This window comes from Hylobates moloch, unplaced genomic scaffold (genome assembly GCF_009828535.3).
Source record: "Hylobates moloch isolate HMO894 unplaced genomic scaffold, HMol_V3 SCAFFOLD_7, whole genome shotgun sequence".
Lineage (NCBI taxonomy): Eukaryota > Metazoa > Chordata > Mammalia > Primates > Hylobatidae > Hylobates > Hylobates moloch.
Genome location: NW_026652282.1, coordinates 35,537,339 through 35,556,764, shown reverse-complemented (window position 1 = coordinate 35,556,764; position 19,426 = coordinate 35,537,339). Strand labels below are relative to the sequence as shown.

General features: G+C 47.1%; 1 protein-coding gene across 6 annotated transcripts in view; it reads left to right on the top strand.

The window, feature by feature from the left end:
• Positions 1-15,116, top strand: part of BCOR (BCL6 corepressor) — a 48,103-nt gene extending 32,987 nt beyond the window's left edge. For 2 of the 6 annotated variants that reach the window (XM_058441674.1, XM_058441672.1), the window contains 10 exons: positions 366-629; positions 1,013-1,357; positions 1,894-2,219; positions 2,572-2,826; positions 7,606-7,772; positions 9,416-9,561; positions 10,620-10,697; positions 10,911-11,067; positions 12,550-12,837; positions 14,949-15,116. In XM_058441674.1, coding sequence (XP_058297657.1) covers positions 366-629; positions 1,013-1,357; positions 1,894-2,219; positions 2,572-2,826; positions 7,606-7,772; positions 9,416-9,561; positions 10,620-10,697; positions 10,911-11,067; positions 12,550-12,837; positions 14,949-15,024 — 2,102 coding nt within the window. In that variant the 3' untranslated portion in view covers positions 15,025-15,116. Of the gene's footprint in view, positions 1-365; positions 630-1,012; positions 1,358-1,893; positions 2,220-2,571; positions 2,827-7,605; positions 7,773-9,415; positions 9,562-10,619; positions 10,698-10,910; positions 11,068-12,549; positions 13,704-14,948 lie in introns of those variants that run through there. The other 4 variants (XM_032756741.2, XM_032756740.2, XM_058441675.1 and 1 more) reach the window with 3 other exon arrangements.
• The last annotated feature ends 4,310 nt before the right edge of the window (positions 15,117-19,426 follow it).

Below are 19,426 nucleotides of genomic sequence, written 5' to 3'. Positions count from 1 at the left end.
TCAGCCCCAGCTTGGTTGCATCTTCTGCTGAAAGGACTATAGTGCTTTAAAAAACGTAGCATCGATGCCCCATCTTTCTTGGTTCCCTCTTGCCCCCAACCATAAGAAGGGAGAAGGAGAAAGTCAGGAGTGTGACATGCACCTCACTCTGCTCTATTTGCCACTCGTTTTCAATGTACCCTTCCTCTGGAAAGTTCTGTTTCTGAGGGTTTTGTGCTAAGCATGTGTGAGGACCCCAGTCTCCAAAGAAGCAGCTGTCAATAGCAGATTACCTTGGGCATGGTGGTCCCACGCGCTCCCCAAATCCTGCCTTCTCATGGCGATCTTCGGGCTTCATTAATGCTCTTTTGTCTGCCCTCCCCCAGGCGAGTATAGTGTTGGAAACAAGCACCACGATCCCTTTGAAGCCCCAGAGGACAAAGATCTTCCTGTGGAGAAGTACTTTGTGGAGAGGCAGCCCGTGAGCGAGCCCCCAGCAGACCAGGTGGCCTCAGACATGCTGCACAGCCCCACCCTCCGGGTGGACAGGAAACGCAAAGTCTCAGGTGACAGCAGCCACACTGAGACCACTGCGGAGGAGGTGCCAGAGGACCCTCTGCTGAAAGCCAAACGCCGACGAGTCTCTAAAGGTGAGCCCTGTCTGCTTCGCTCGCCTGCCGGGGGGTGGGCCTGTGCATGCGGCCACAGTGGATGGACAGGAGATGTGGATGTGCGGTGTGCTGCCCCCGTAGACAGAGTCGGTGAGGGGAAGCCGTGGGGGCACAGCAGTGGAGCGGACCTCTCCATTCCCACACTGCCTCGTGAGATTCCCACCCTGGAGCCCCCGGGGGGAGCCGCCCATACCTCCCCTCCCCCAAAGTCAGAACCCAGATGGCCAAAGACGATTAGGCCCCCTCCCAAAAGCAGAGACCAGTGACCACACCCCCCCTCCCCCACCCCATTAGTGATGTGTAAGACAGTTTGTTCCCCCCCAGGGGGCTTTTTGATTAATTTGTAGTTATTTCTCCATTAGATGACTGGCCTGAGAGGGAAATGACAAACAGTTCCTCTAACCACTTAGAAGACCCACATTATAGTGAGCTGACCAACCTGAAGGTGTGCATTGAATTAACAGGGCTCCATCCTAAAAAACAACGCCACTTGCTGCACCTTAGAGAACGGTGGGAGCAGCAGGTGTCGGCAGCAGACGGCAAACCTGGCCGGCAAAGCAGGAAGGAAGTGACCCAGGCCACTCAGCCTGAGGCCATTCCTCAGGGGACTAACATCACTGAAGAGAAACCTGGCAGGAAAAGGGCAGAGGCCAAAGGCAACAGAAGCTGGTCAGAAGAGTCTCTCAAACCCAGTGACAATGAACAAGGTATGCGGGGACCACCTCTTTGAATGTTCACCCCGCTCCTGGAGGGTGGGTCATCCACTCTCTGTAGGAAAGGGCTTTTGAGGAGATCTTAGAAGGCCATAGCAATTGACTTCAAGGAAGATGTGGCAGGCAGGGAGTTCTCTCTTGATGTGCTTGCCCGTGGTTGCACAGGAAGGAAGTCTGAGCACCCTCATTCCAGCCTCAGGCTGTCTCCAGTGTCTGGGTCCTGAGCACCCAGACCCAGTGGGTAGGGGGCAGGAAAGCAGGAAGAGCCAGCTTCTGTCCTCTCTTCCCGGCCCTTTGAAGCAACTTGCCGCTTGGCGTTTTGTGGGTTAACTTAGGTGCCGTTTGAATGTGGTATAATTAAAATATTAATGCTTTGAAACCATAATTGGTGTATCTTTAAAAACTGAAGCCGCTCCAGTAATCAGTGTTAACAATGGGCTTTTCTTCCTGCACTGGCTACAACTGTGTAATGCCCGCTTCTTCTCCCATCTCCCACCCGCCCGCCACCCCGTCACCCTCTCCGTATTTAGGCTTGCCTATGTTCTCCGGCTCTCCGCCCATGAAGAGTCTTTCATCCACCAGTGCAGGCGGCAAAAAGCAGGCTCAGCCAAGCTGCGCACCAGCCTCCAGGCCGCCTGCCAAACAGCAGAAAATTAAAGAAAACCAGAAGACAGATGTGCTGTGTGCAGACGAAGAAGAGGATTGCCAGGCTGCCTCCCTGCTGCAGAAATGCACTGACAACAGCGAGAAGCCATCCGGGAAGAGACTGTGCAAAACCAAACACTTGATCCCTCAGGAGTCCAGGCGGGGATTGCCACTGACAGGGGAATACTACGTGGAGAATGCCGATGGCAAGGTACCTCTTGACCCCGGCTTCCCTCTAGGGCCCGTGCGAGCACATCCCCGCCTGCCTGCTTCCCAGCTTGTGGGGACAAAGCTTTCCTTTTCCTGGACTCCTCCCCCATACCACACGTCACTCCCCTGTCCTAGAGGAGCATGTCTTCTGGGTGGCAGCGAAGTTTCAAACTAGTAAGAATGAAACCCCTTCCCCCAAACCCTCCTTTGACAGGCACCCCCCACCCCCCAAGAAAGATAAGGAATAAAGTGCCTCTCTGCACGCAGGTTTGTCACGTGGGGAGGAGGAGGGGAAGCAGCAGCTGTTAGAAGGACACGGGCTTAACTGTGTGCGCTGCTTGGTTTTATGATAGGTGACTGTCCGGAGATTCAGAAAGCGGCCGGAGCCCAGTTCAGACTATGATCTGTCACCAGCCAAGCAGGAGCCGAAGCCCTTCGACCGCTTGCAGCAACTGCTACCGGCCTCCCAGTCCACACAGCTGCCATGCTCAAGTTCCCCTCAGGAGACCACCCAGTCTCGCCCTATGCCGCCAGAAGCACGGAGACTTATTGTCAATAAGAACGCTGGCGAGACCCTTCTGCAGCGGGCGGCCAGGCTTGGCTATGAGGTGTGTCCCTGTGGGCGCTCCCCGGGGCTGCGGGCTGGGGGGCGGGCCCCGCGGGCTGTGGTGGGCGAGGGGAGGGACATGGAGAGCAGAGCTCAGCCCCCTCCACATAAGGGGGCTGGGCCGGTGCTCCAACAGGATGTTTGTGTTAGCCCCACTCTCACTGCTGTCTCTTTGGTGGCTTGTTCAATCGAGGTGTGGAAAGAAAGGCCTCTCTGATGTTCAGTTCGTGTTCAGGCAGGTAGGCTGCTTCGGCATCCTCCAGTCTCGCTAACTTATCTCTGATATAAAATCTGACACAACCCAGGGCTTGGCGACTGGGGGAATTTTAATGAGCCCTTTTGGATTCTGATTAGCAAGGGGGAGAGAAGTTACTAGCTCTTTCTGGGGCTGCTTGTACTGTTTCGGGTGGAAGGGTGGCCGTGTAGGGGGAGTAGGCAGGAAGTAGCTGTGTAGGTCACAGAGGGAGGGGGGTGGGGCAGACCTAAGGTCTCTTTCTGAGAGAGGGGGTACAGTAGCCTCAGGTCTGAGGGCTCTGGAGGGAGGGACTGAGACTTTTCCCTCAACTCACTGCTTCTCCCCAGCCCCCCTGCTCATCCTGCTCCCAGCATGGGCCATGACAATAATAGCTTACATTGACGGAGCCCCTATCATTTCACCCTTTCATCGTCTTTGTGCGGTAGTAACTAATATTATTCCCGCTTTCAGATGAGGAAACTGAGTCCCAGAGGCGTTAAATGATTTGAACAGATAATAATCCAGCAGCCTAGCTCCAAAGCCCAGTCTCCCCCCATCCCCCCAAACTCGGCTCCTCTCCAGGACTGGCTCCCATTGGAATCATGCTTTTCACAGTTAAAAACCTACGTCTGCCCCTGTGCATCTCCCCACCACACACTTGTCAGTTGAGATTGTGATGTAATAGCCCACAGGGCAAAGACGTTTTTTTAATGCTGGCATCAGCTCTCTAGGAGTCGTGGTGAAAATAAAATGCGGTTCAGCAGGCTGAGTGTGAAGTGTGGAGAAGCACCCGGGCGACAGGATCCATGCCGGCCCATGCTCAGCTGTGGGCTCCCGGAATTCAGCCAGAGCCCAGGCTCGTGCACCTTAACCATGCTGCAGTCTGCTGTGCCTTGAGCCTTTCCTGATGGGGTGACCCAGCTGCCAGTCTCCCTTTGACCCAGAGCCCACCCTGGGGCATGATTGTGTGGGTGGGAACTGGGATGCTGGCTCACACCTGTGGGTTGGTCCTTTGAAGCACTAGCTGGGTATTTTTGGTTGTATGTGACTTTGTCTATTCGTACCAGCTTGTTTCTTATCGATATCTCTGGATTATCTTTGAGGGAACTCTCTAGAAGGATTTGGAAATTAGCTCAGTTACTTGCAGATTAAACCCAAGTGGCAGCCAGTTGGTTTCGCATAAGCTGAGAGCAGCAGCACCTATGAGGACAGGGTAGATGCAGCGTGCCAGGCAGGGCCACTCGTTCCTACGCATGATTGGGAAAATGGACTTGTGCTTCCAGCAAACACTCGCTGGCCACGGTGGGGTAGGGCTCCTGGCCTGGTCTTTGATCTTGGCTTCATTTCTGCCAGTCTCACCTTTCTGAGCCCAGAGCTTCAAGAGACCCCTTGTGGGTGTGCTCTAAGGAACAGTTTCCATTTTGGTGGTTTTCCTAGAGCAGGTGGGTCTGAGGCCTGGACTAAGGAACACCGATCCATGCTTTCTTAGGCTACCAGGCCTTTGGTGCAAGAAGCCTTGAGAATGTTCATGGAAGGACAACTTTTCTCCTTCAAATGTAAATGTCATTATAGAACTTTCCCAGGTCATCAGTTTTGATGCTGAATGTTTTAATTACTAGATGAAAGCTTTCAACTTTGAATCCAACTTTCTGGCATTTCTTTAGTCAGAAATTAAAATGTTAGGATGATAGTCCATTCAGATGTGGCAGTGTAAACCCTTTAAAATAAAAGAACAATTTGCTTAACAGGATAAGGTACGGTATGAATGCACAGCTTTGGGAGGGGTTTCCCAAAACCCCTCTTTATCATTGTCTTCTGCTTAGCTAAAAAGATACCACATGCAATAAAAAGGCTGCTCAAGCTTTGTTTTCTGTTAATCTGGTTCTTGAGGTTTAGAAACACCTTCTGTCTTCAGATCTGTAATAGACCACCTGAAAGGCCAGTTACAGTTGAATCTTTCCCTGTCTGTTCTTAGGCTAAGATGCCAATGTGGAACCGCATGCGTGTGCATTTAGTAGTGATGGTTAAATTTTCTATGAATCGAATAAATCATGTTTTTAAAAAAGTTAATGAGGCATTTAATTAATTAACAATGTCGGGTTTATGGCCTTTATGGTTACATTTTGCGGTTAATGGCATTCAGCTTATAGCTGCTTAACAGAGAATTGTCCAACAAAAACAGTTTGATTTTGTTTGGGAATGGGCGGGCTGCCCTTCAAACACTCCCATTTCCAGCGTGGAGAATAAACCAAGTAATGTAATGGGTAGACAGACTTGTCTGGCTTCTTCATTCTCTCTGTTGGTGACAGCAGTTACCACCCATTTAAGATCCCATCACCCTCCCATCTAGGAGAGTGTCATTAGCCTGCTTGACCCCAACAGAAAAGGTGCAAGGGATGCTGGTCATGGCTGGATTGCAGCCCTCTAGCCAGAGCCCTTGATTGGGCCTTTGGAAACTTCCCAGCAGACCCATTGCCAAAAGACCTGAGTTACAGGTCTGATACTTTGTGTTAATTGAATTTGGAGCTTAACCTCTCTGGCCTCAATTTCCTTGGGTGTTGAATGAGAATCATACCACTTTTCCTTCCTGAGATCTCACAGGTCACTGTGGGTTATGCCATACACATTTGGGAACATCAGAAGTGTTATGGTGGCCAATGGCAAAACGTCTGACCTGGTTGTTGGGTTACTGTTGCCTTGCCTGCCATCCTCCAGGATAACAGAGACTTACCCTTCAGCCTCGACGTCTTTCATTTCTAGGTTCCCTCAAATCAGCCCTAGTAGTGATGAAGGTTTCCAGGTGAAGGCCATAATTGTCAGAGCAAATAAACCCTGGGTTGATAGGACACCAGGCTGGCCGCCGAGATCCGGGTAGATTGATCTGTGCACAGCAGTCGGTGGCGCTTAGAGCTGATCCCTGAGTCACGTGACAGGGCCTCTCCCTGGCTGGGTACACAACTCATTAGCTTGCAGCCGTCCACTCGAGTCTGGCTAGTGAGGGCCTGCTAAAAGAGCAGCAGCTTCATGCGGTATCCTGGATACCAGTGCTCGGGGCAGGTGGCCTGGGAGCTCAGAGGATTGTGGGCTTTCTGGCAGGTGAGGGCCTGAAGGAAGAGACGCATCTGTGGGCATGCCTTCTCTCTTCCTCCCCTTGATTTGGAAGGGAGCTGCCGCAGTGGCCTGAAGCAACAGGGTATGGGTGGCCGGGGTTACCAGCGTGCAGCCTTAGGTTCACAGGGGGAGCATCTAGAACATTCTGGTTAGTGTTCAAGTGAGTGATCACCTTTGACTGATGTGTCCTAGAAAGGGCATAAAAGAATTTTCAGAACTCAACTCACGTTTATGGGTGGCTCAAATGCTGCCTATTTTAGGTTACAGATGAGTTATTTAAGAGTTGTCACAAAGGAGAGCCTGCTGTGACCCATCAAGCTCCCCCCTTGCCAAGTGGAACGTGTGTTGGGCTACCCCACATATTCTGGCTTTCCCCCCAGTCTTCAGAACCTGACAGCTCTCTGCTGGCCATGACTGCTAGGAAAACAGTGTAACCTGTTGTCTGGTGGCAGATACTGTTCCATGTGTTTGAAAACTTTCTTAATCAAGGTAATAAAACATGGACTAAATTACCGCTCTGCTTACTGGGAGCAGTTCATTTTAATGTTTTAACACGCCAAAGAAGTGAGATTAATAACAGTGATTCTCATGCAAACTGTTGATGCGGAACACGTTCTGCAAAGGAGGAAGGGAAGGATCGTCTTACTTAGTTCTTGAAATGCGTAGGTTGTGGTATGTGGTGTATTAGATTCCTGTCATTAACTTAAGTAAATATGAAAATATATTGATTCAACCCCAAGTGGGGCGGAGAGTGAAGCAAAAAGAGGGTGGGGTTATTGGAAGCGTTGATGTCATTTGTTGATGAGTATGATACCAACAGAGGCACTGCCGCCCAGGCTCCGACTCCGGGTCTTTCCAAGGGGCGTGAGGACCAGCCTAAACTCCTGGGCATCCTCCTCTCTGTGAGGTTGAGAAACATTCTCCAGCTCATTTAATTGTTCATTATGCCTTGATTGGCCTTGCTTTTATCTAAACTTGTGTCATCATCCACTACTACCTATTGGATGAATCGATTGAGTGAGGATGTCCTTGTACTTATTCATGCGTTGTTTGAAACATTAGCAGCCAAATCCCTCTGTACTCACTGTGCCAGGCACTAAGCTAAGGGCCTGTGTGGGTCTCTAATTACAGTTTCTTAGCAGTCCCTGGTAGGCGCTGTTACTCTCTTCCAGAGGTAGGAAAGGAAGCTTTGGAGAATTAGGAGCATAACTCGCCCAGGGCCAGGCAGCTGGGCAGCAGACCCCTAAAAGATGCTGTCCCTGTCATCAGGCGCTTCGCACATGTGTTTGCCCCTCACCAAGACATCCACAGCCTGCCCGAGAGGCAGTGGGTTCTCAGGCCTGAAGGTGTATGTCTTTGAAAGCTACAGAGAGGTCCACCTTACAAGGTCATTGTGCAGTGGTCTAATGGCATTCCTCCCTCCCCTCCCCACAGGAAGTGGTCCTGTACTGCTTAGAGAACAAGATTTGTGACGTAAATCATCGGGACAACGCAGGTTACTGCGCCCTGCATGAAGCTTGTGCTAGGGGCTGGCTCAACATTGTGCGACACCTCCTTGAATATGGCGCTGATGTCAACTGTAGTGCCCAGGATGGAACCAGGTCAGTGATGTGTCTTGTTCTCAGCCTGGCTCTGCTGAGACCAAGCTTCCCTATCTGTGCAGTGGCGGTTCTCAGGGTATACGGGAAACTCCAGGAGGAAAGACAGAGGGTGACTGCAAGCACACTGACCACTGGGTCCTCTGGAATTGAATCCAGCAGACCTTTCTGGCAAATGTAGATGTAAAGCTCCCAATTTTGGTCAGTCCTATAATGTTCCTGTGAACCAAAGCTTCTGAAAATGTTGAGGCCTGCATGAATAATTGGGGGTGTTGCCTTTTAAGACCCTGGACTCTTCATCACCATCTATGAAGTCACTGTATTTAAAATATATTTGAGCTGAAAGTCCCAGGAGTACACACAGAGGGCCAGCTGCCCCTCCGCTGGTTCAGCAGGACCTGCCATTGCTACCCACATCCCCAGCCATGGCCCTCACCCTGTCCTTGACCCTGGTTTATTGGTCAGAGACCCAGGTCTGAGTCAGCCTGAACATCTTCCTGGTTGTGTGAGTGGGATGCTGCCATGAGGCTGGGCACTGGGGGTTTCCTGACAGTGACAGAAATAGCCAAACGGAAATGTATTTGGTCTTTCACACTTTGCAAATAGCATTCCCTCAGATTGGGCAGAGACCCATCTTCTCCCCACCAACCCCAACCCCCAGCTCCATGGACACAGGCAGGAGGCCTCTGTACCCTGCTGAGAACACACCCCACCAGGCCTGTTTCCTCTCCCCACTGTTCCCTTGGCTTCTGGGCCAGAGGTTAATCACCGATTTGTGTGACGTCCTAGGATCAGGCTTTCAGGAGAGTCTCTGCTAATCTCTTTGCATCTAGTTTCTTTTAAAAACAGAGGTGGCTTTTTTTTTGTTTGTTTTTAAATGTGTGACAATTGCTTGTTGTATTGGCTTCCATGATGATGGGACCTCTTTTATCCCCTGTAAGTTACCTTCACATGGTCCATGACTACTTAAATTTGTTGAAAATGTTTTCATTTTGCGCTTGACTTTCTTCTTAGGCCTTGGATTAAGATAGGGTTTGCAGCTGGGCAGTGGCTCTCTTGCCTGTAATCCCAGCACTTTCAGAGGCCAAGGCAGGAGGATCACTTGAGCCTAGGAGTTCAAGACCAGCCTGGAAAACGTAGTAAGACCCCGTCCCTACAAAAAATAAAAAATTAGCCAGGCATAGTGGCACGCGCCTATAGTCCCAGCTACTGAGGAGGCTGAGGCAGAAGGATCACTTGAGCCCAGGAGATCGAGGCTGCAGTGAGCCATGATCCGCCCCACTGCACTCCAGCCTGGGCAGTGGAGTGAGACCCTGTCCACCCTCACCCCCACCCCCGCAAAAAAAGGATAGATTTGGGTTTGAAATTTAGGCCTGAAATAGTCTCTTCATCTGTCCTGTAAAGGGTTAATCATCAAAATAACGGTGATTCATTGCTTGAGCTTGAGCCAGTCACTATAGCTCAGTTTCCCTATCTGTGCAGTGGCGGTGACTGTGCACACCTCCTGGATGAAATACTGTGCTTAGGAGGCTCAGTACACAAGGTACACATGCGCCCAGCTTTGCCTGTTGCTGTTTAAGGAGACAACTGCTTTATAAGCAAGTGTGGCTTGCGTGAGCATAATTCTATTGCGCCTCTCTTCCTAGGCCTCTGCACGATGCTGTTGAGAACGATCACTTGGAAATTGTCCGACTACTTCTCTCTTATGGTGCTGACCCCACCTTGGCTACGTACTCAGGTAGAACCATCATGAAAATGACCCACAGTGAACTTATGGAAAAGTTCTTAACAGGTATGACAAAGTTCAAGAAATGGTCTTATTCAAAAATTAGATGGTAACTCGATACAATAGATGATTGGAATTTGACTAGGCAGAAATCACAAAGGCTGAAACTGTAAAGCTTTTAGGAGAGCAGCCGAATGTTTGAACTTTTGTGTGGTTTGACTTTATTCTAGTGAAGCTAAGTCATCTATTCACCCTAATGTTTTAAAAGATTTCCTAAAGTTAGTCTCATTTTCCACACATGCATTCTTAACTTAGGTATGGCTCATAGGTTTACATCTTGAGTCTGGGAAAAATGACTCAAACCTTCCATACATGAAATTATTTGGACAGGTTTATGGTGTTAGGTCATCAGATAACCCATTACTTAAGCCCCGGGCATTACAAAATGCCTAAAGCAGAAGCACAAGGTTTTCATGAGTGTCAGGCACCTGCAGTTAAATTCCTTATCAGGCACTTCCTGCCAAAGAATGCCACTAACTCACTGGTGACTTGCCCTTGTTTACCTTAAATTACACTCACTTGTTGGAAGAAGCAGCTTAGTTAGGCTATCAAAGAAGAGATGCATGAGTAGGCTGGACATGGTTGGCTCACGCCTGTAATCCCAGCACTTTGGGAGGCCAAGGCAGGTGGATCACCTGAGGTCAGGAGCAAGACCAACCTGGCCAACATGGTAAAACCCTGTCTCTACTAAAAATACAAAAATTAGCTGGGCATGGTGGTGGGCGCCTCTAGTCCCAGCTTGGGAGGCTGAGGCAGGAGAATCCCTTGAACCCGGGAGGTGGAAGGTGGAGGCTGCAGTGAGCCGAGATCATGCCACTGCACTCCAGCCTGGGCAACAGAGCAAGACTCTGTCAAAAAAAAAAAAAAAAAAGAGAGATACATAAGTGTAATGCTACTTTATTTTGCTGAGAAAGAGGAAGACAGGAAATGACCTTCCAGCCTGTCATGAATTTATAGGAAAAAATGCCACGTGGCTCTGCCATCATCTTGTTCTCAGTAGGTTTCATCATCTTGTTCTTGTTCAGTAGGTTTTACCTTGTTGTTTTATTTTTCTCTCCCTCCAGATTATTTAAATGACCTACAGGGTCGCAGTGATGATGATGCCAGTGGCACTTGGGACTTCTATGGCAGCTCTGTTTGTGGTAAGCTGCATTGTTTGCTCTAGTTCCGTAGGAGGTGAACAAGTTCAAGTCCATTTCTGTCTGGTATGGGTGAGGGAAAGCCGGTGGTGGGCACTGGAAGCAGGACTCACTTGGGAAAGAATCTTGTTATTTAAACTCCTTGTTGTTGTTGACAACTGTGGACATCTTGCTGTAGTTTACTGATTCCTTCCTCTCTTATTTGCTCTCCATTAGAACCAGATGATGAAAGTGGCTATGATGTTTTAGCCAACCCTCCAGGACCAGAAGACCAGGATGATGATGACGATGCCTATAGCGATGTGTTTGAATTTGAATTTTCAGAGACCCCCCTCTTACCGTGTTATAACATCCAAGTATCTGTGGCTCAGGGGTGAGCATGGCTGTCATGTGGTTGAAAACTAGCTGAGCTGCTCTTGAGGTGACAGGAGTTAGAAATGCCCTTTGAGCAGATGGGTGGGTGGGTGAGTGACCTCCTTAACTGTCCATGAACCTCACACAATGCAGTAGATATTTTCCAGAAAGGGTACACATCAGCTTCCTTATACCCAGTGTGGTGGGGGGTGGGGCACAGCATGGTATAAGCCTGCCCTCATCACTAACACCAAGGCTTAAGTCACTCCCCAGAGAAGTGGGTGACTGGAACTTTATGGAAGGGTCAGCGTCTTGGATACTTAAATCCTTAAACACTTTGAGAAGGTGTCCTCCCTAGGACTCCCTGCAACAGACCACTGTAGGATGTTTTGAGATGTACTGGACTACACTGATAAACCACCTCGTGTAAGGTTAGGACAATCATTGTACATGACACTTAGGATATTGGTGTGTCATCAGATTTAGTTAATCCCCTCTGCCCCCTATGGTTGAGCCCCTATTCGCCAGTGACCAATCATTTTGGGCGTACTTGTCAAGAGACTGCTCTGCTGTGTGTTGACAGAGCTGCTTGATGAGTAACATCCTCCTCAGCCCTGAAGCTATAAGCGTGTATGCCATTACAAACAGTGATGGAAATCATAAAGTATGGTAGGTTGTATGCAAGGAATGTAACACCTTCCTTCTCAAAAGTGTCACTCCCAAAAGAATGGAAGGATGGGGGTGGACATGCCTGAATGCAGAGACAGCCTTGTGTGTTTATAATGCTGTTAGTGAGGGTCTGAGGAGAGAAGAGATCAAAGAAATGGGGATACACACTTACTCTCCCAGTGACTGTTGATAGCAGGGCACTTGGATAGGCTTGACCCGAGTTGTCACAGCTGAATGAGCAGGACTTTACCACCAGAAAGGGGAGAAATGGGGCTTATTCAGATGGTCCTCCCTAGATGGACAGATGAGTCCAGAGTTCCTACTGCTAGAAGTAGTTACTCTGCCTCACCTTAGAAAGGAATGGCGATGGCCGGGCGTGGTGGCTCACGTCTGTAATCCCAGCACTTTGGGAGGCCAAGGCAGGCGGATCACGAGGTCAGGAGATCGAGACCATCCTGGTTAACACGGTGAAACCTCATCTCTACTAAAAATTCTAAAAAGCAGCTGGGCATGGTGGCGGGCCCCTGTAGTCCCAGCTACTCGGTAGGCTGAGGTGAGAGAATGGTGTGAACCTGGGAGGCGGAGCTTGCAGTGAGCTGAGATCGTGCCACTGCACTCCAGCCTGGGCGACAGAGCAAGACTCTGTCTCAAAAAAAAAAAAAAAAAAGAAAGAAAGGAATGGCTATCAGAGAGTAGGTATGGTGAGAAATGAGGGGTGGGAGCAGAATGAAAGGACATAGCTAGAGGCTGGTCTAGTTGGGTTGGTAGTTAATAGTTGGAAGCACTTTTCATTTTACTGGGAACTCAAAACGTTTTCCTTTCTGTTTTATAGGCCACGAAACTGGCTACTGCTTTCGGATGTCCTTAAGAAATTGAAAATGTCCTCCCGCATATTTCGCTGCAATTTTCCAAACGTGGAAATTGTCACCATTGCAGAGGCAGAATTTTATCGGCAGGTTTCTGCAAGTCTCTTGTTCTCTTGCTCCAAAGACCTGGAAGCCTTCAACCCTGAAAGTAAGGAGCTGTTAGATCTGGTGGAATTCACGAACGAAATTCAGACTCTGCTGGGCTCCTCTGTAGAGTGGCTCCACCCCAGTGATGTGGTCTCAGACAACTACTGGTGAGCAAGCTGGACCCACCGTGTACAGTGTGTTATAGTGTTAATCCTTGTGCATATGTGTCATAATACGACTATTTCTGTAAAGAAAGGACACTATTACATATGAAAATATCTCTTCTTTATATAAGAGAAATTACTCCAGTCAGAAGGACTTAGAAACATGTTTTTTTCCTTTTAAACTTTTAAGTCAGTTTTTATGAAGTTGTTATAATGTTTCTTTACTTTTCAATGCACACATGCTTTGGGATATGTTTGTTTTTACTTGGAACATTTGTTTCTTTTCTTTTTTAAGGAGAAAAAAAATGAGTAAAAGGAACTCCACACTTTGACTTAATTTCATACAAAGCTCTGATGACAGACCATGACTGTAGAGTGGTCAGAACTGTGTGGTTGGTTTGAGGGAGCGAATTTGGGGAAGGCACTTGGTGATATAACTTTGTTTTGTTTACAGAGTACCTGCTCGGGCCAGGTAAATGCTATTGGATGTAATCCAGTAGTGTGTAATATAAATTCAAACCATATCCACACAAAACAACTAATTGTATGAAACTTTTATATCCTAATTTAAAAGCTGTGAAATTAGTTTTCACGCATCAAACCGGATTGTTTATATGTTTAAACATTTTATGCTCTTATTTAAAGAAGACTTTGAGCTATTTTTTTCTGTACCCTGTAAAATATTGAAAACTAACATAATATGTTGAGGTTGCTCGGAAATGTACATAAAACTAAAATTTTCTGAATCGTGTGTTTATGTTTGAAATCTGTGTTTTAACTTTGTAAGTAAATTCTCTGCCTTTGTATTTATATTTTACAAAAATTTTCTTAAAAGGCAATAAAACTGTTGAGGAAAGGAGAAAATTGAAGTACCTTGTGTCCTATGTATTCCTAAAGCATTATTGTTGTCCCTGATTCTTCTTAAATGGTGCTTGTGATGTATTCCCTTTAGAGCAATTTGTAGTCTCTAGAAACCAAAGCAGACTGGAGGATTTTGGAGGAGTTATACTCAGAATATAATTTGGAGTCCTATTCTGAAAGCCCAATTCTTGGACATATTTCCTGTCTCTTAGAACCTTCTCTTTCCTGTCTCCTTTGATGCTTATGGAGGCTTTTGCATTGCCTTTGGCCTTGACCTATTTCAGTCCCACGTCATGGCCAACTCTCTAGGAGTGTTTTTTTCTGAAGCTAGGCATTTGTTATGTCACTTCTGCAGCCCTTCTATTGCATGGCCTGAGAGTCAAGGCCTGTAGAGCCAGCCTTTCCTCTGTTCTTGACTTTTCCCAGCAGTATCTGCATTGGGCACTATCAGTTGGCCCTTGATTTCCATCTCACTTGCTTTTGTGCCTGTCCTTCACTATAGAGGCTAGAAAGCTGAAAACTACTTGACTCCCTTGCAGCTAGCTTTCTGAGTGCATATTCGGTTTGGAAGGCAGCATGAGGTAGGGGCACCTTCCTACTATAGTAGCTGCGGATAAGAAAATTTGAAGAGAATGGCAGCCAGCTGGAATGACTGACCAGCATTCCAGTGTCTGGTTTTCAGCTTGGTGGGTGATGAGATAACAGTAGTGGTTGTGGCAGTGGCAGCTTTCTAATTCTTGGATGACAGCCTCAGCAGATTGTTCCTGAACCCTGTGGATCCAGAGTTGTCCCTGACCCCTGTTCCCCCAGCCCTTCCAAAGACCTTATTCATCTGGGTCCTTGTGTCAAATCCATCTGTGCACCGAATGCCCTCAGTGCTTTCTGATCCTGCATGGAACACTAGGACCGCGAAAGCAGAGGAAAGAGGCTGTGGGGACACTGTATTTGTCAGGCCAGCAAACACTGGAAGAAAAAAAAAGGAAAAGTGAGGCATTGTTGGGAATGAAGAAATTCCATGTGAGAAATGCAAGAGCCCTTTTTTGGGGGAAGGTTGGCTACAAATGAAGTTTGGAGTGTATCCTGAAGACAAAAGGCAGCCTACCATCTTATTTACTAATTTTTCTGATAATAGAAAATGTATACCTTATTTTAAAAACCCAATCATGTCAGAAATAGACACGTTTCCTATTATCCCCTCCCCTCCCGCACCCATGTTAACCACTATTAACAGTTTGCTTGTTTTTGTTTTATAGGAAGTCCCCTCAAAAAGCCGGGGGGAGTGTTGAAATGAAAAAAACAGATAACAAGACCAGTAAAACAGACCTGTAGAAATAATTTAAGCAAAAGAGGACTGGTGAACCTGAACTACCATCAAAGCTACGAGAGATCCTACACACCCAGATAATAAAAACTTAAGGGCATCTGGCTCTTTGTATTGGGGTTGGAGGCAAAGGGAGAGCCCAAGGCCAACTGAGGTTTCTATCTTGGATGAAGGTCATTCTGTTAATTACGCTAGGAAAACAGGTGAGAGCCACAAGGTTAGGGTGTGCAGAAGCAGCAGCTTGATGCAGGAGACATTTAAGGCTGTGGTTCATGCAGTTGGAGGAGCTAGTAGTCAGAACAGTTAGTGCAAGAACTGTCAGGGTGGTTGGAAACATGGACGTAGAACTGACTGGGGGTATAGATGAGATCCCCGTGGCTGAGAAAGGTTTGGATGTAGAGCAATGCCTCACCCCTGCTCAGGAACTCCCCATAGGTAATAGAGCTCACCGTGAACATAGAGCGGGCCACAGGTATGGACCAGATCACACTCCACGGGGAGAGGGACGCGTCACCAGAAGGTAGGGGAGCTTATTGTGTGTTGAGAGGAACTCAGTATGGGTGTTCAAGTGCCCATCACAGGTTTGGAGCAATCATGATCTAAGATCACCTTGGGCGTTGAAGAGCTCTCCACAGGCGAAGATGTTAACACAGGTGTAAGTGAGATCCCACTGCAGGTAGAGAGCCCATTCCAGTAGAACTCCTCCTGGGGGAAGGGAGCTCACTGTGGGTGTAGAAGACACCACAGGCATAGATGAGATCGTATTGGCCGTATGGAAACACCATGGGTTTAGAAGAGCTCACCAGAGGTACAGAGCAGAGCTTTATAGGCCCTCACTTGGGTGTCCAGGAACCCACCATCAGCATAGAAGAGTTTCCATGAAGGTCGACATGAGTGCAGTGGAGTTCACCACGGGTAGACAGCAGAAGTGGTTCATTCCAATTCTGAAGGTGTCCCTTAGGATCAGGACATGCTTTCCTTTGCCCTGTCCTCCCTCTTCCTGGCTAGAATGTGGCTGCTCTAGCTATAGCTGTCACAACGACCTTGGACCATGAAGTATCGAAGTCGAGCACTGCTAGGCAAGTTTGAAGGAGCATGGGTCTTTGAGAAGCTCCTGGAACCAAGCCACCATACCAGCCCTGCCCTACCTGCCATTTACGTTAATTGTTGTAATAGCAAAACACCCAAATCTCCATCAGTTAGGCACTGGTCGAGTTAACAATGGTACACCCACACAGTGGAATACTATGCAACTGTAAAAAGAATTGAGGAATAGTTCCCTAACTTTAGAGTGGTCTTCCAATTATCATTATTTTATTTTATTATTTATTATTTTTTTTTTGAGACAGTCTTGCTCTGTCACCCAGACTTGGAGTGCAGTGGTACGACCTCTGCTCACTGCAACCTCTGCCTCCTGGGTTCAAGCAATTCTCCTGCCTCAGCCTCCCAAGTAGCTGGAATTATAGGCGCCCACCACCATGCCCAGCTAATTTTTATGTTTTTAGTAGAGACAGGATTTCACCATGTTGGCCAGGCTGGTCTTGAACTCCTGGCCTCAGGTGATCCACCAGGCCTCAGCCTCCCAAAGTACCAGGATTACAGGCGTGAGCCACCACACCTGGCCTATTTATTTTTTTGAGGCAGGATGTTGTCCTGCTCTGTTGCCCAAGCTGGAGTGCAGTGGTACAATCATGGCTCACCACCACCTCAACTCCCCAGGCTCAAGCAATCCTCCTGCCTCACCCTCCTGAATAGCTGGGACTACACACAAGCACCACCATTCTTGGGTAATTATTTTGTTTTTTGGAGAGATGGCAGACTTGCTATGTTGGCCAGGCTGGTCTCCTGAGCTGAAAGGATCCACCCACGTTGGCCTCCCAAAGTGCTGGATTACAGGCATGAGCCACCACACCTAGCCAATTGACTGATTATTAATCATTAACTGAAAAACAAGGTGAAGGAAGGTGCACAGTTTGACTTAAAGTATATATGCATATCTTCTTTGTTTAAAAAATGAAATAATAAAGGCTTTAAAAAATAGCTTTGGGAAAAGAAAAGAACAGGCATGAGGGAAACAAGTGGAAGTTCTACTTGAGTATTCTCAGAGTATAGATTTGACTTTGGAATTGACATAATTATAAACCAAATGTAATGCCTAGAAATCAAAAAGCAAAATGCAATTAATAAACCTATATATCTAGTTGGTACCACATAGAAAAACTGTTTTCAAGTGACGTTAAAACAGAATACAGGCTGGGCGCGGTGGCTCATGCCTGTAATCCCAGCACTTTAGGAGGCCGAGGTGGGCAGATCACCTGAGGTCAGGAGTTCAAGACCAGCCTGACCAACATGGAGAAACCCCATCTCTACTAAAAATACAAAATTAGCCAGGCGTGGTTGCACATGCCTGTAATCCCAGGCCCCAGTGCCGGGCTAATTTTTGTGTTTTTAGTAGAGGCGGGGTTTCACCATGTTGGTCAGACTAGTCTTGAACTCCTGACCTCAGGTGATCCACCCACCTTGGCCTCCTAAAGTGCTAGGATTACAGGAGTGAGCCACCACACCTGGCCTGAAAACATTTTTATAGTTGTTTTCAGTAATCTTATCTTTGGTAGTGTCAGTATTGTTATTCTGAGTCTGTCCTGTTTGTGTTGTGAGATAAAACAAAAGGAAATGTTAGTATTGAGAACTGGGACTTCAACATGAGAAAAAGGAGATGAAAATATAGAATTGGCAAGGTTAGATAAATTATCCAGCCCTGAACATGAATTATAAGTATCACTATGAACTCATGATGTATTAATATTTTATCTTAGGAAAGTTTGTTTCCTAGCTCTGTCCTCTCAAAAAGCCTGGAAACAATGACTGATAGAAATGAGCACCACTAGCTCCCAGCCTATGGTTTCTCAATACCTTTCCTCATTAAAAACAACTGAGCTTTATTTGAGAAATGGTTGATTCCAGTTTGGGGCAGGGAAGAATTGGAAGGGAGTATAGATATATACAAGAAGCCAGTGGGGTTGTGTCAAAAAAATTAAGCCTTCCAAAGTGCTGGGATTATAGGCCATGAGCCTCAGTGCCTGGCCAAAAGTAAGTTTTATAATATATGTTGTTTAACTCCATATATCGGAAGTATTACCATTTTGACATGCAATCAATACAGAAATCATTAACGAGACACTTTTGTTTTTTATACCAAGACTTTAGAAACTCCAATGTGTATTTTACATTTGCAGCACTTTTCAACTTGAACTGGCCACATTACCAAGTGCTCAGTAGCCACATGTGGCCACTGGCTACCACACTGGACAATGTAGGTCTAAGTCTACTTACCAGTTTACAAGAAATACAAGGGGCAGAGAAACACGTTAGGACACTATGGGTATGCATTCAGCAAAAGCCAAACTGTGAGACTCTAAAGACACATGGGGCTGGGCGTGGTGGCTCAGGCCTGTAATCCCAGCACTGGGAGGCTGAGGTGGGTGGATCACCTGAGGTCAGGAGTTCAAGACCAGCCTGATCAACATGGTGAAACCCCGTCTCTATTAAAAATACAAAAAAAAAAAATTACCCAGGCATGGTGGTGGGCGCTTGTAATCTCAGCTACTTGGGAGGCTGAGGCAGGAGAATTGCTTGAACCGGGTAGGTTACAGTGAGCCGAGATCACACCATTGCACTCCAGCCTGGGCAACAAGAGTGAAACCCCGTCTCAAAAAAAAAAAAAGACACATGGCTCAGTTTATTTAACAAATAAGTTGCAAGGGGAAAAAAACAGAGGAGGAAACCTCTAGACTAAAAGAGACTTAAGAGAAATACCAGCAAATGTAAAGCATGGATCTGTGAGTCTGATTTGAACAAACTTTAAAAAGAAAAAAAATTGCAAAATTTGTAAAAACCAGGGAAATAGGAATGCTGAACATATATATATATATATAATTTTAAAATGTGGTGTTGCTCTGTCATGCAGACTGGAGTGCAGTTGTGCAATCACAGCTCACTGCAGCCTCTACTGCCTGGTTTCCAGCAATTCCCCCACCTAAGCCTCCCAAGTAGCTGGGACCACAGGCGTGCACCACCACAACCTACTAATTTTTTTTTATTATTTGTAGAGATAGGGTCTCTTTGTGTTGGCCAGGCTCATCCTGAACTCCTGGGCTCAAGCAATCCTCCTGCCTTGGCCTGGGATTACAGGCATGAGCCACTAAGCCTGGCCCAGAACTTTTTTTTTTTTTTAATTCCAAATCTTTTGGCAATGTGTGCTGAAATCTTTATGTGTGATATGATATCTGGGATTTGCATCAAAATCATCTTGGTAGGAGGAGAAGATGGAGATGTAGATGAAACAAGCCCCATGAGTAGGTAATTATTTTTATTTATTTATTTATTTATTTATTTATTTTTTTGAGACGG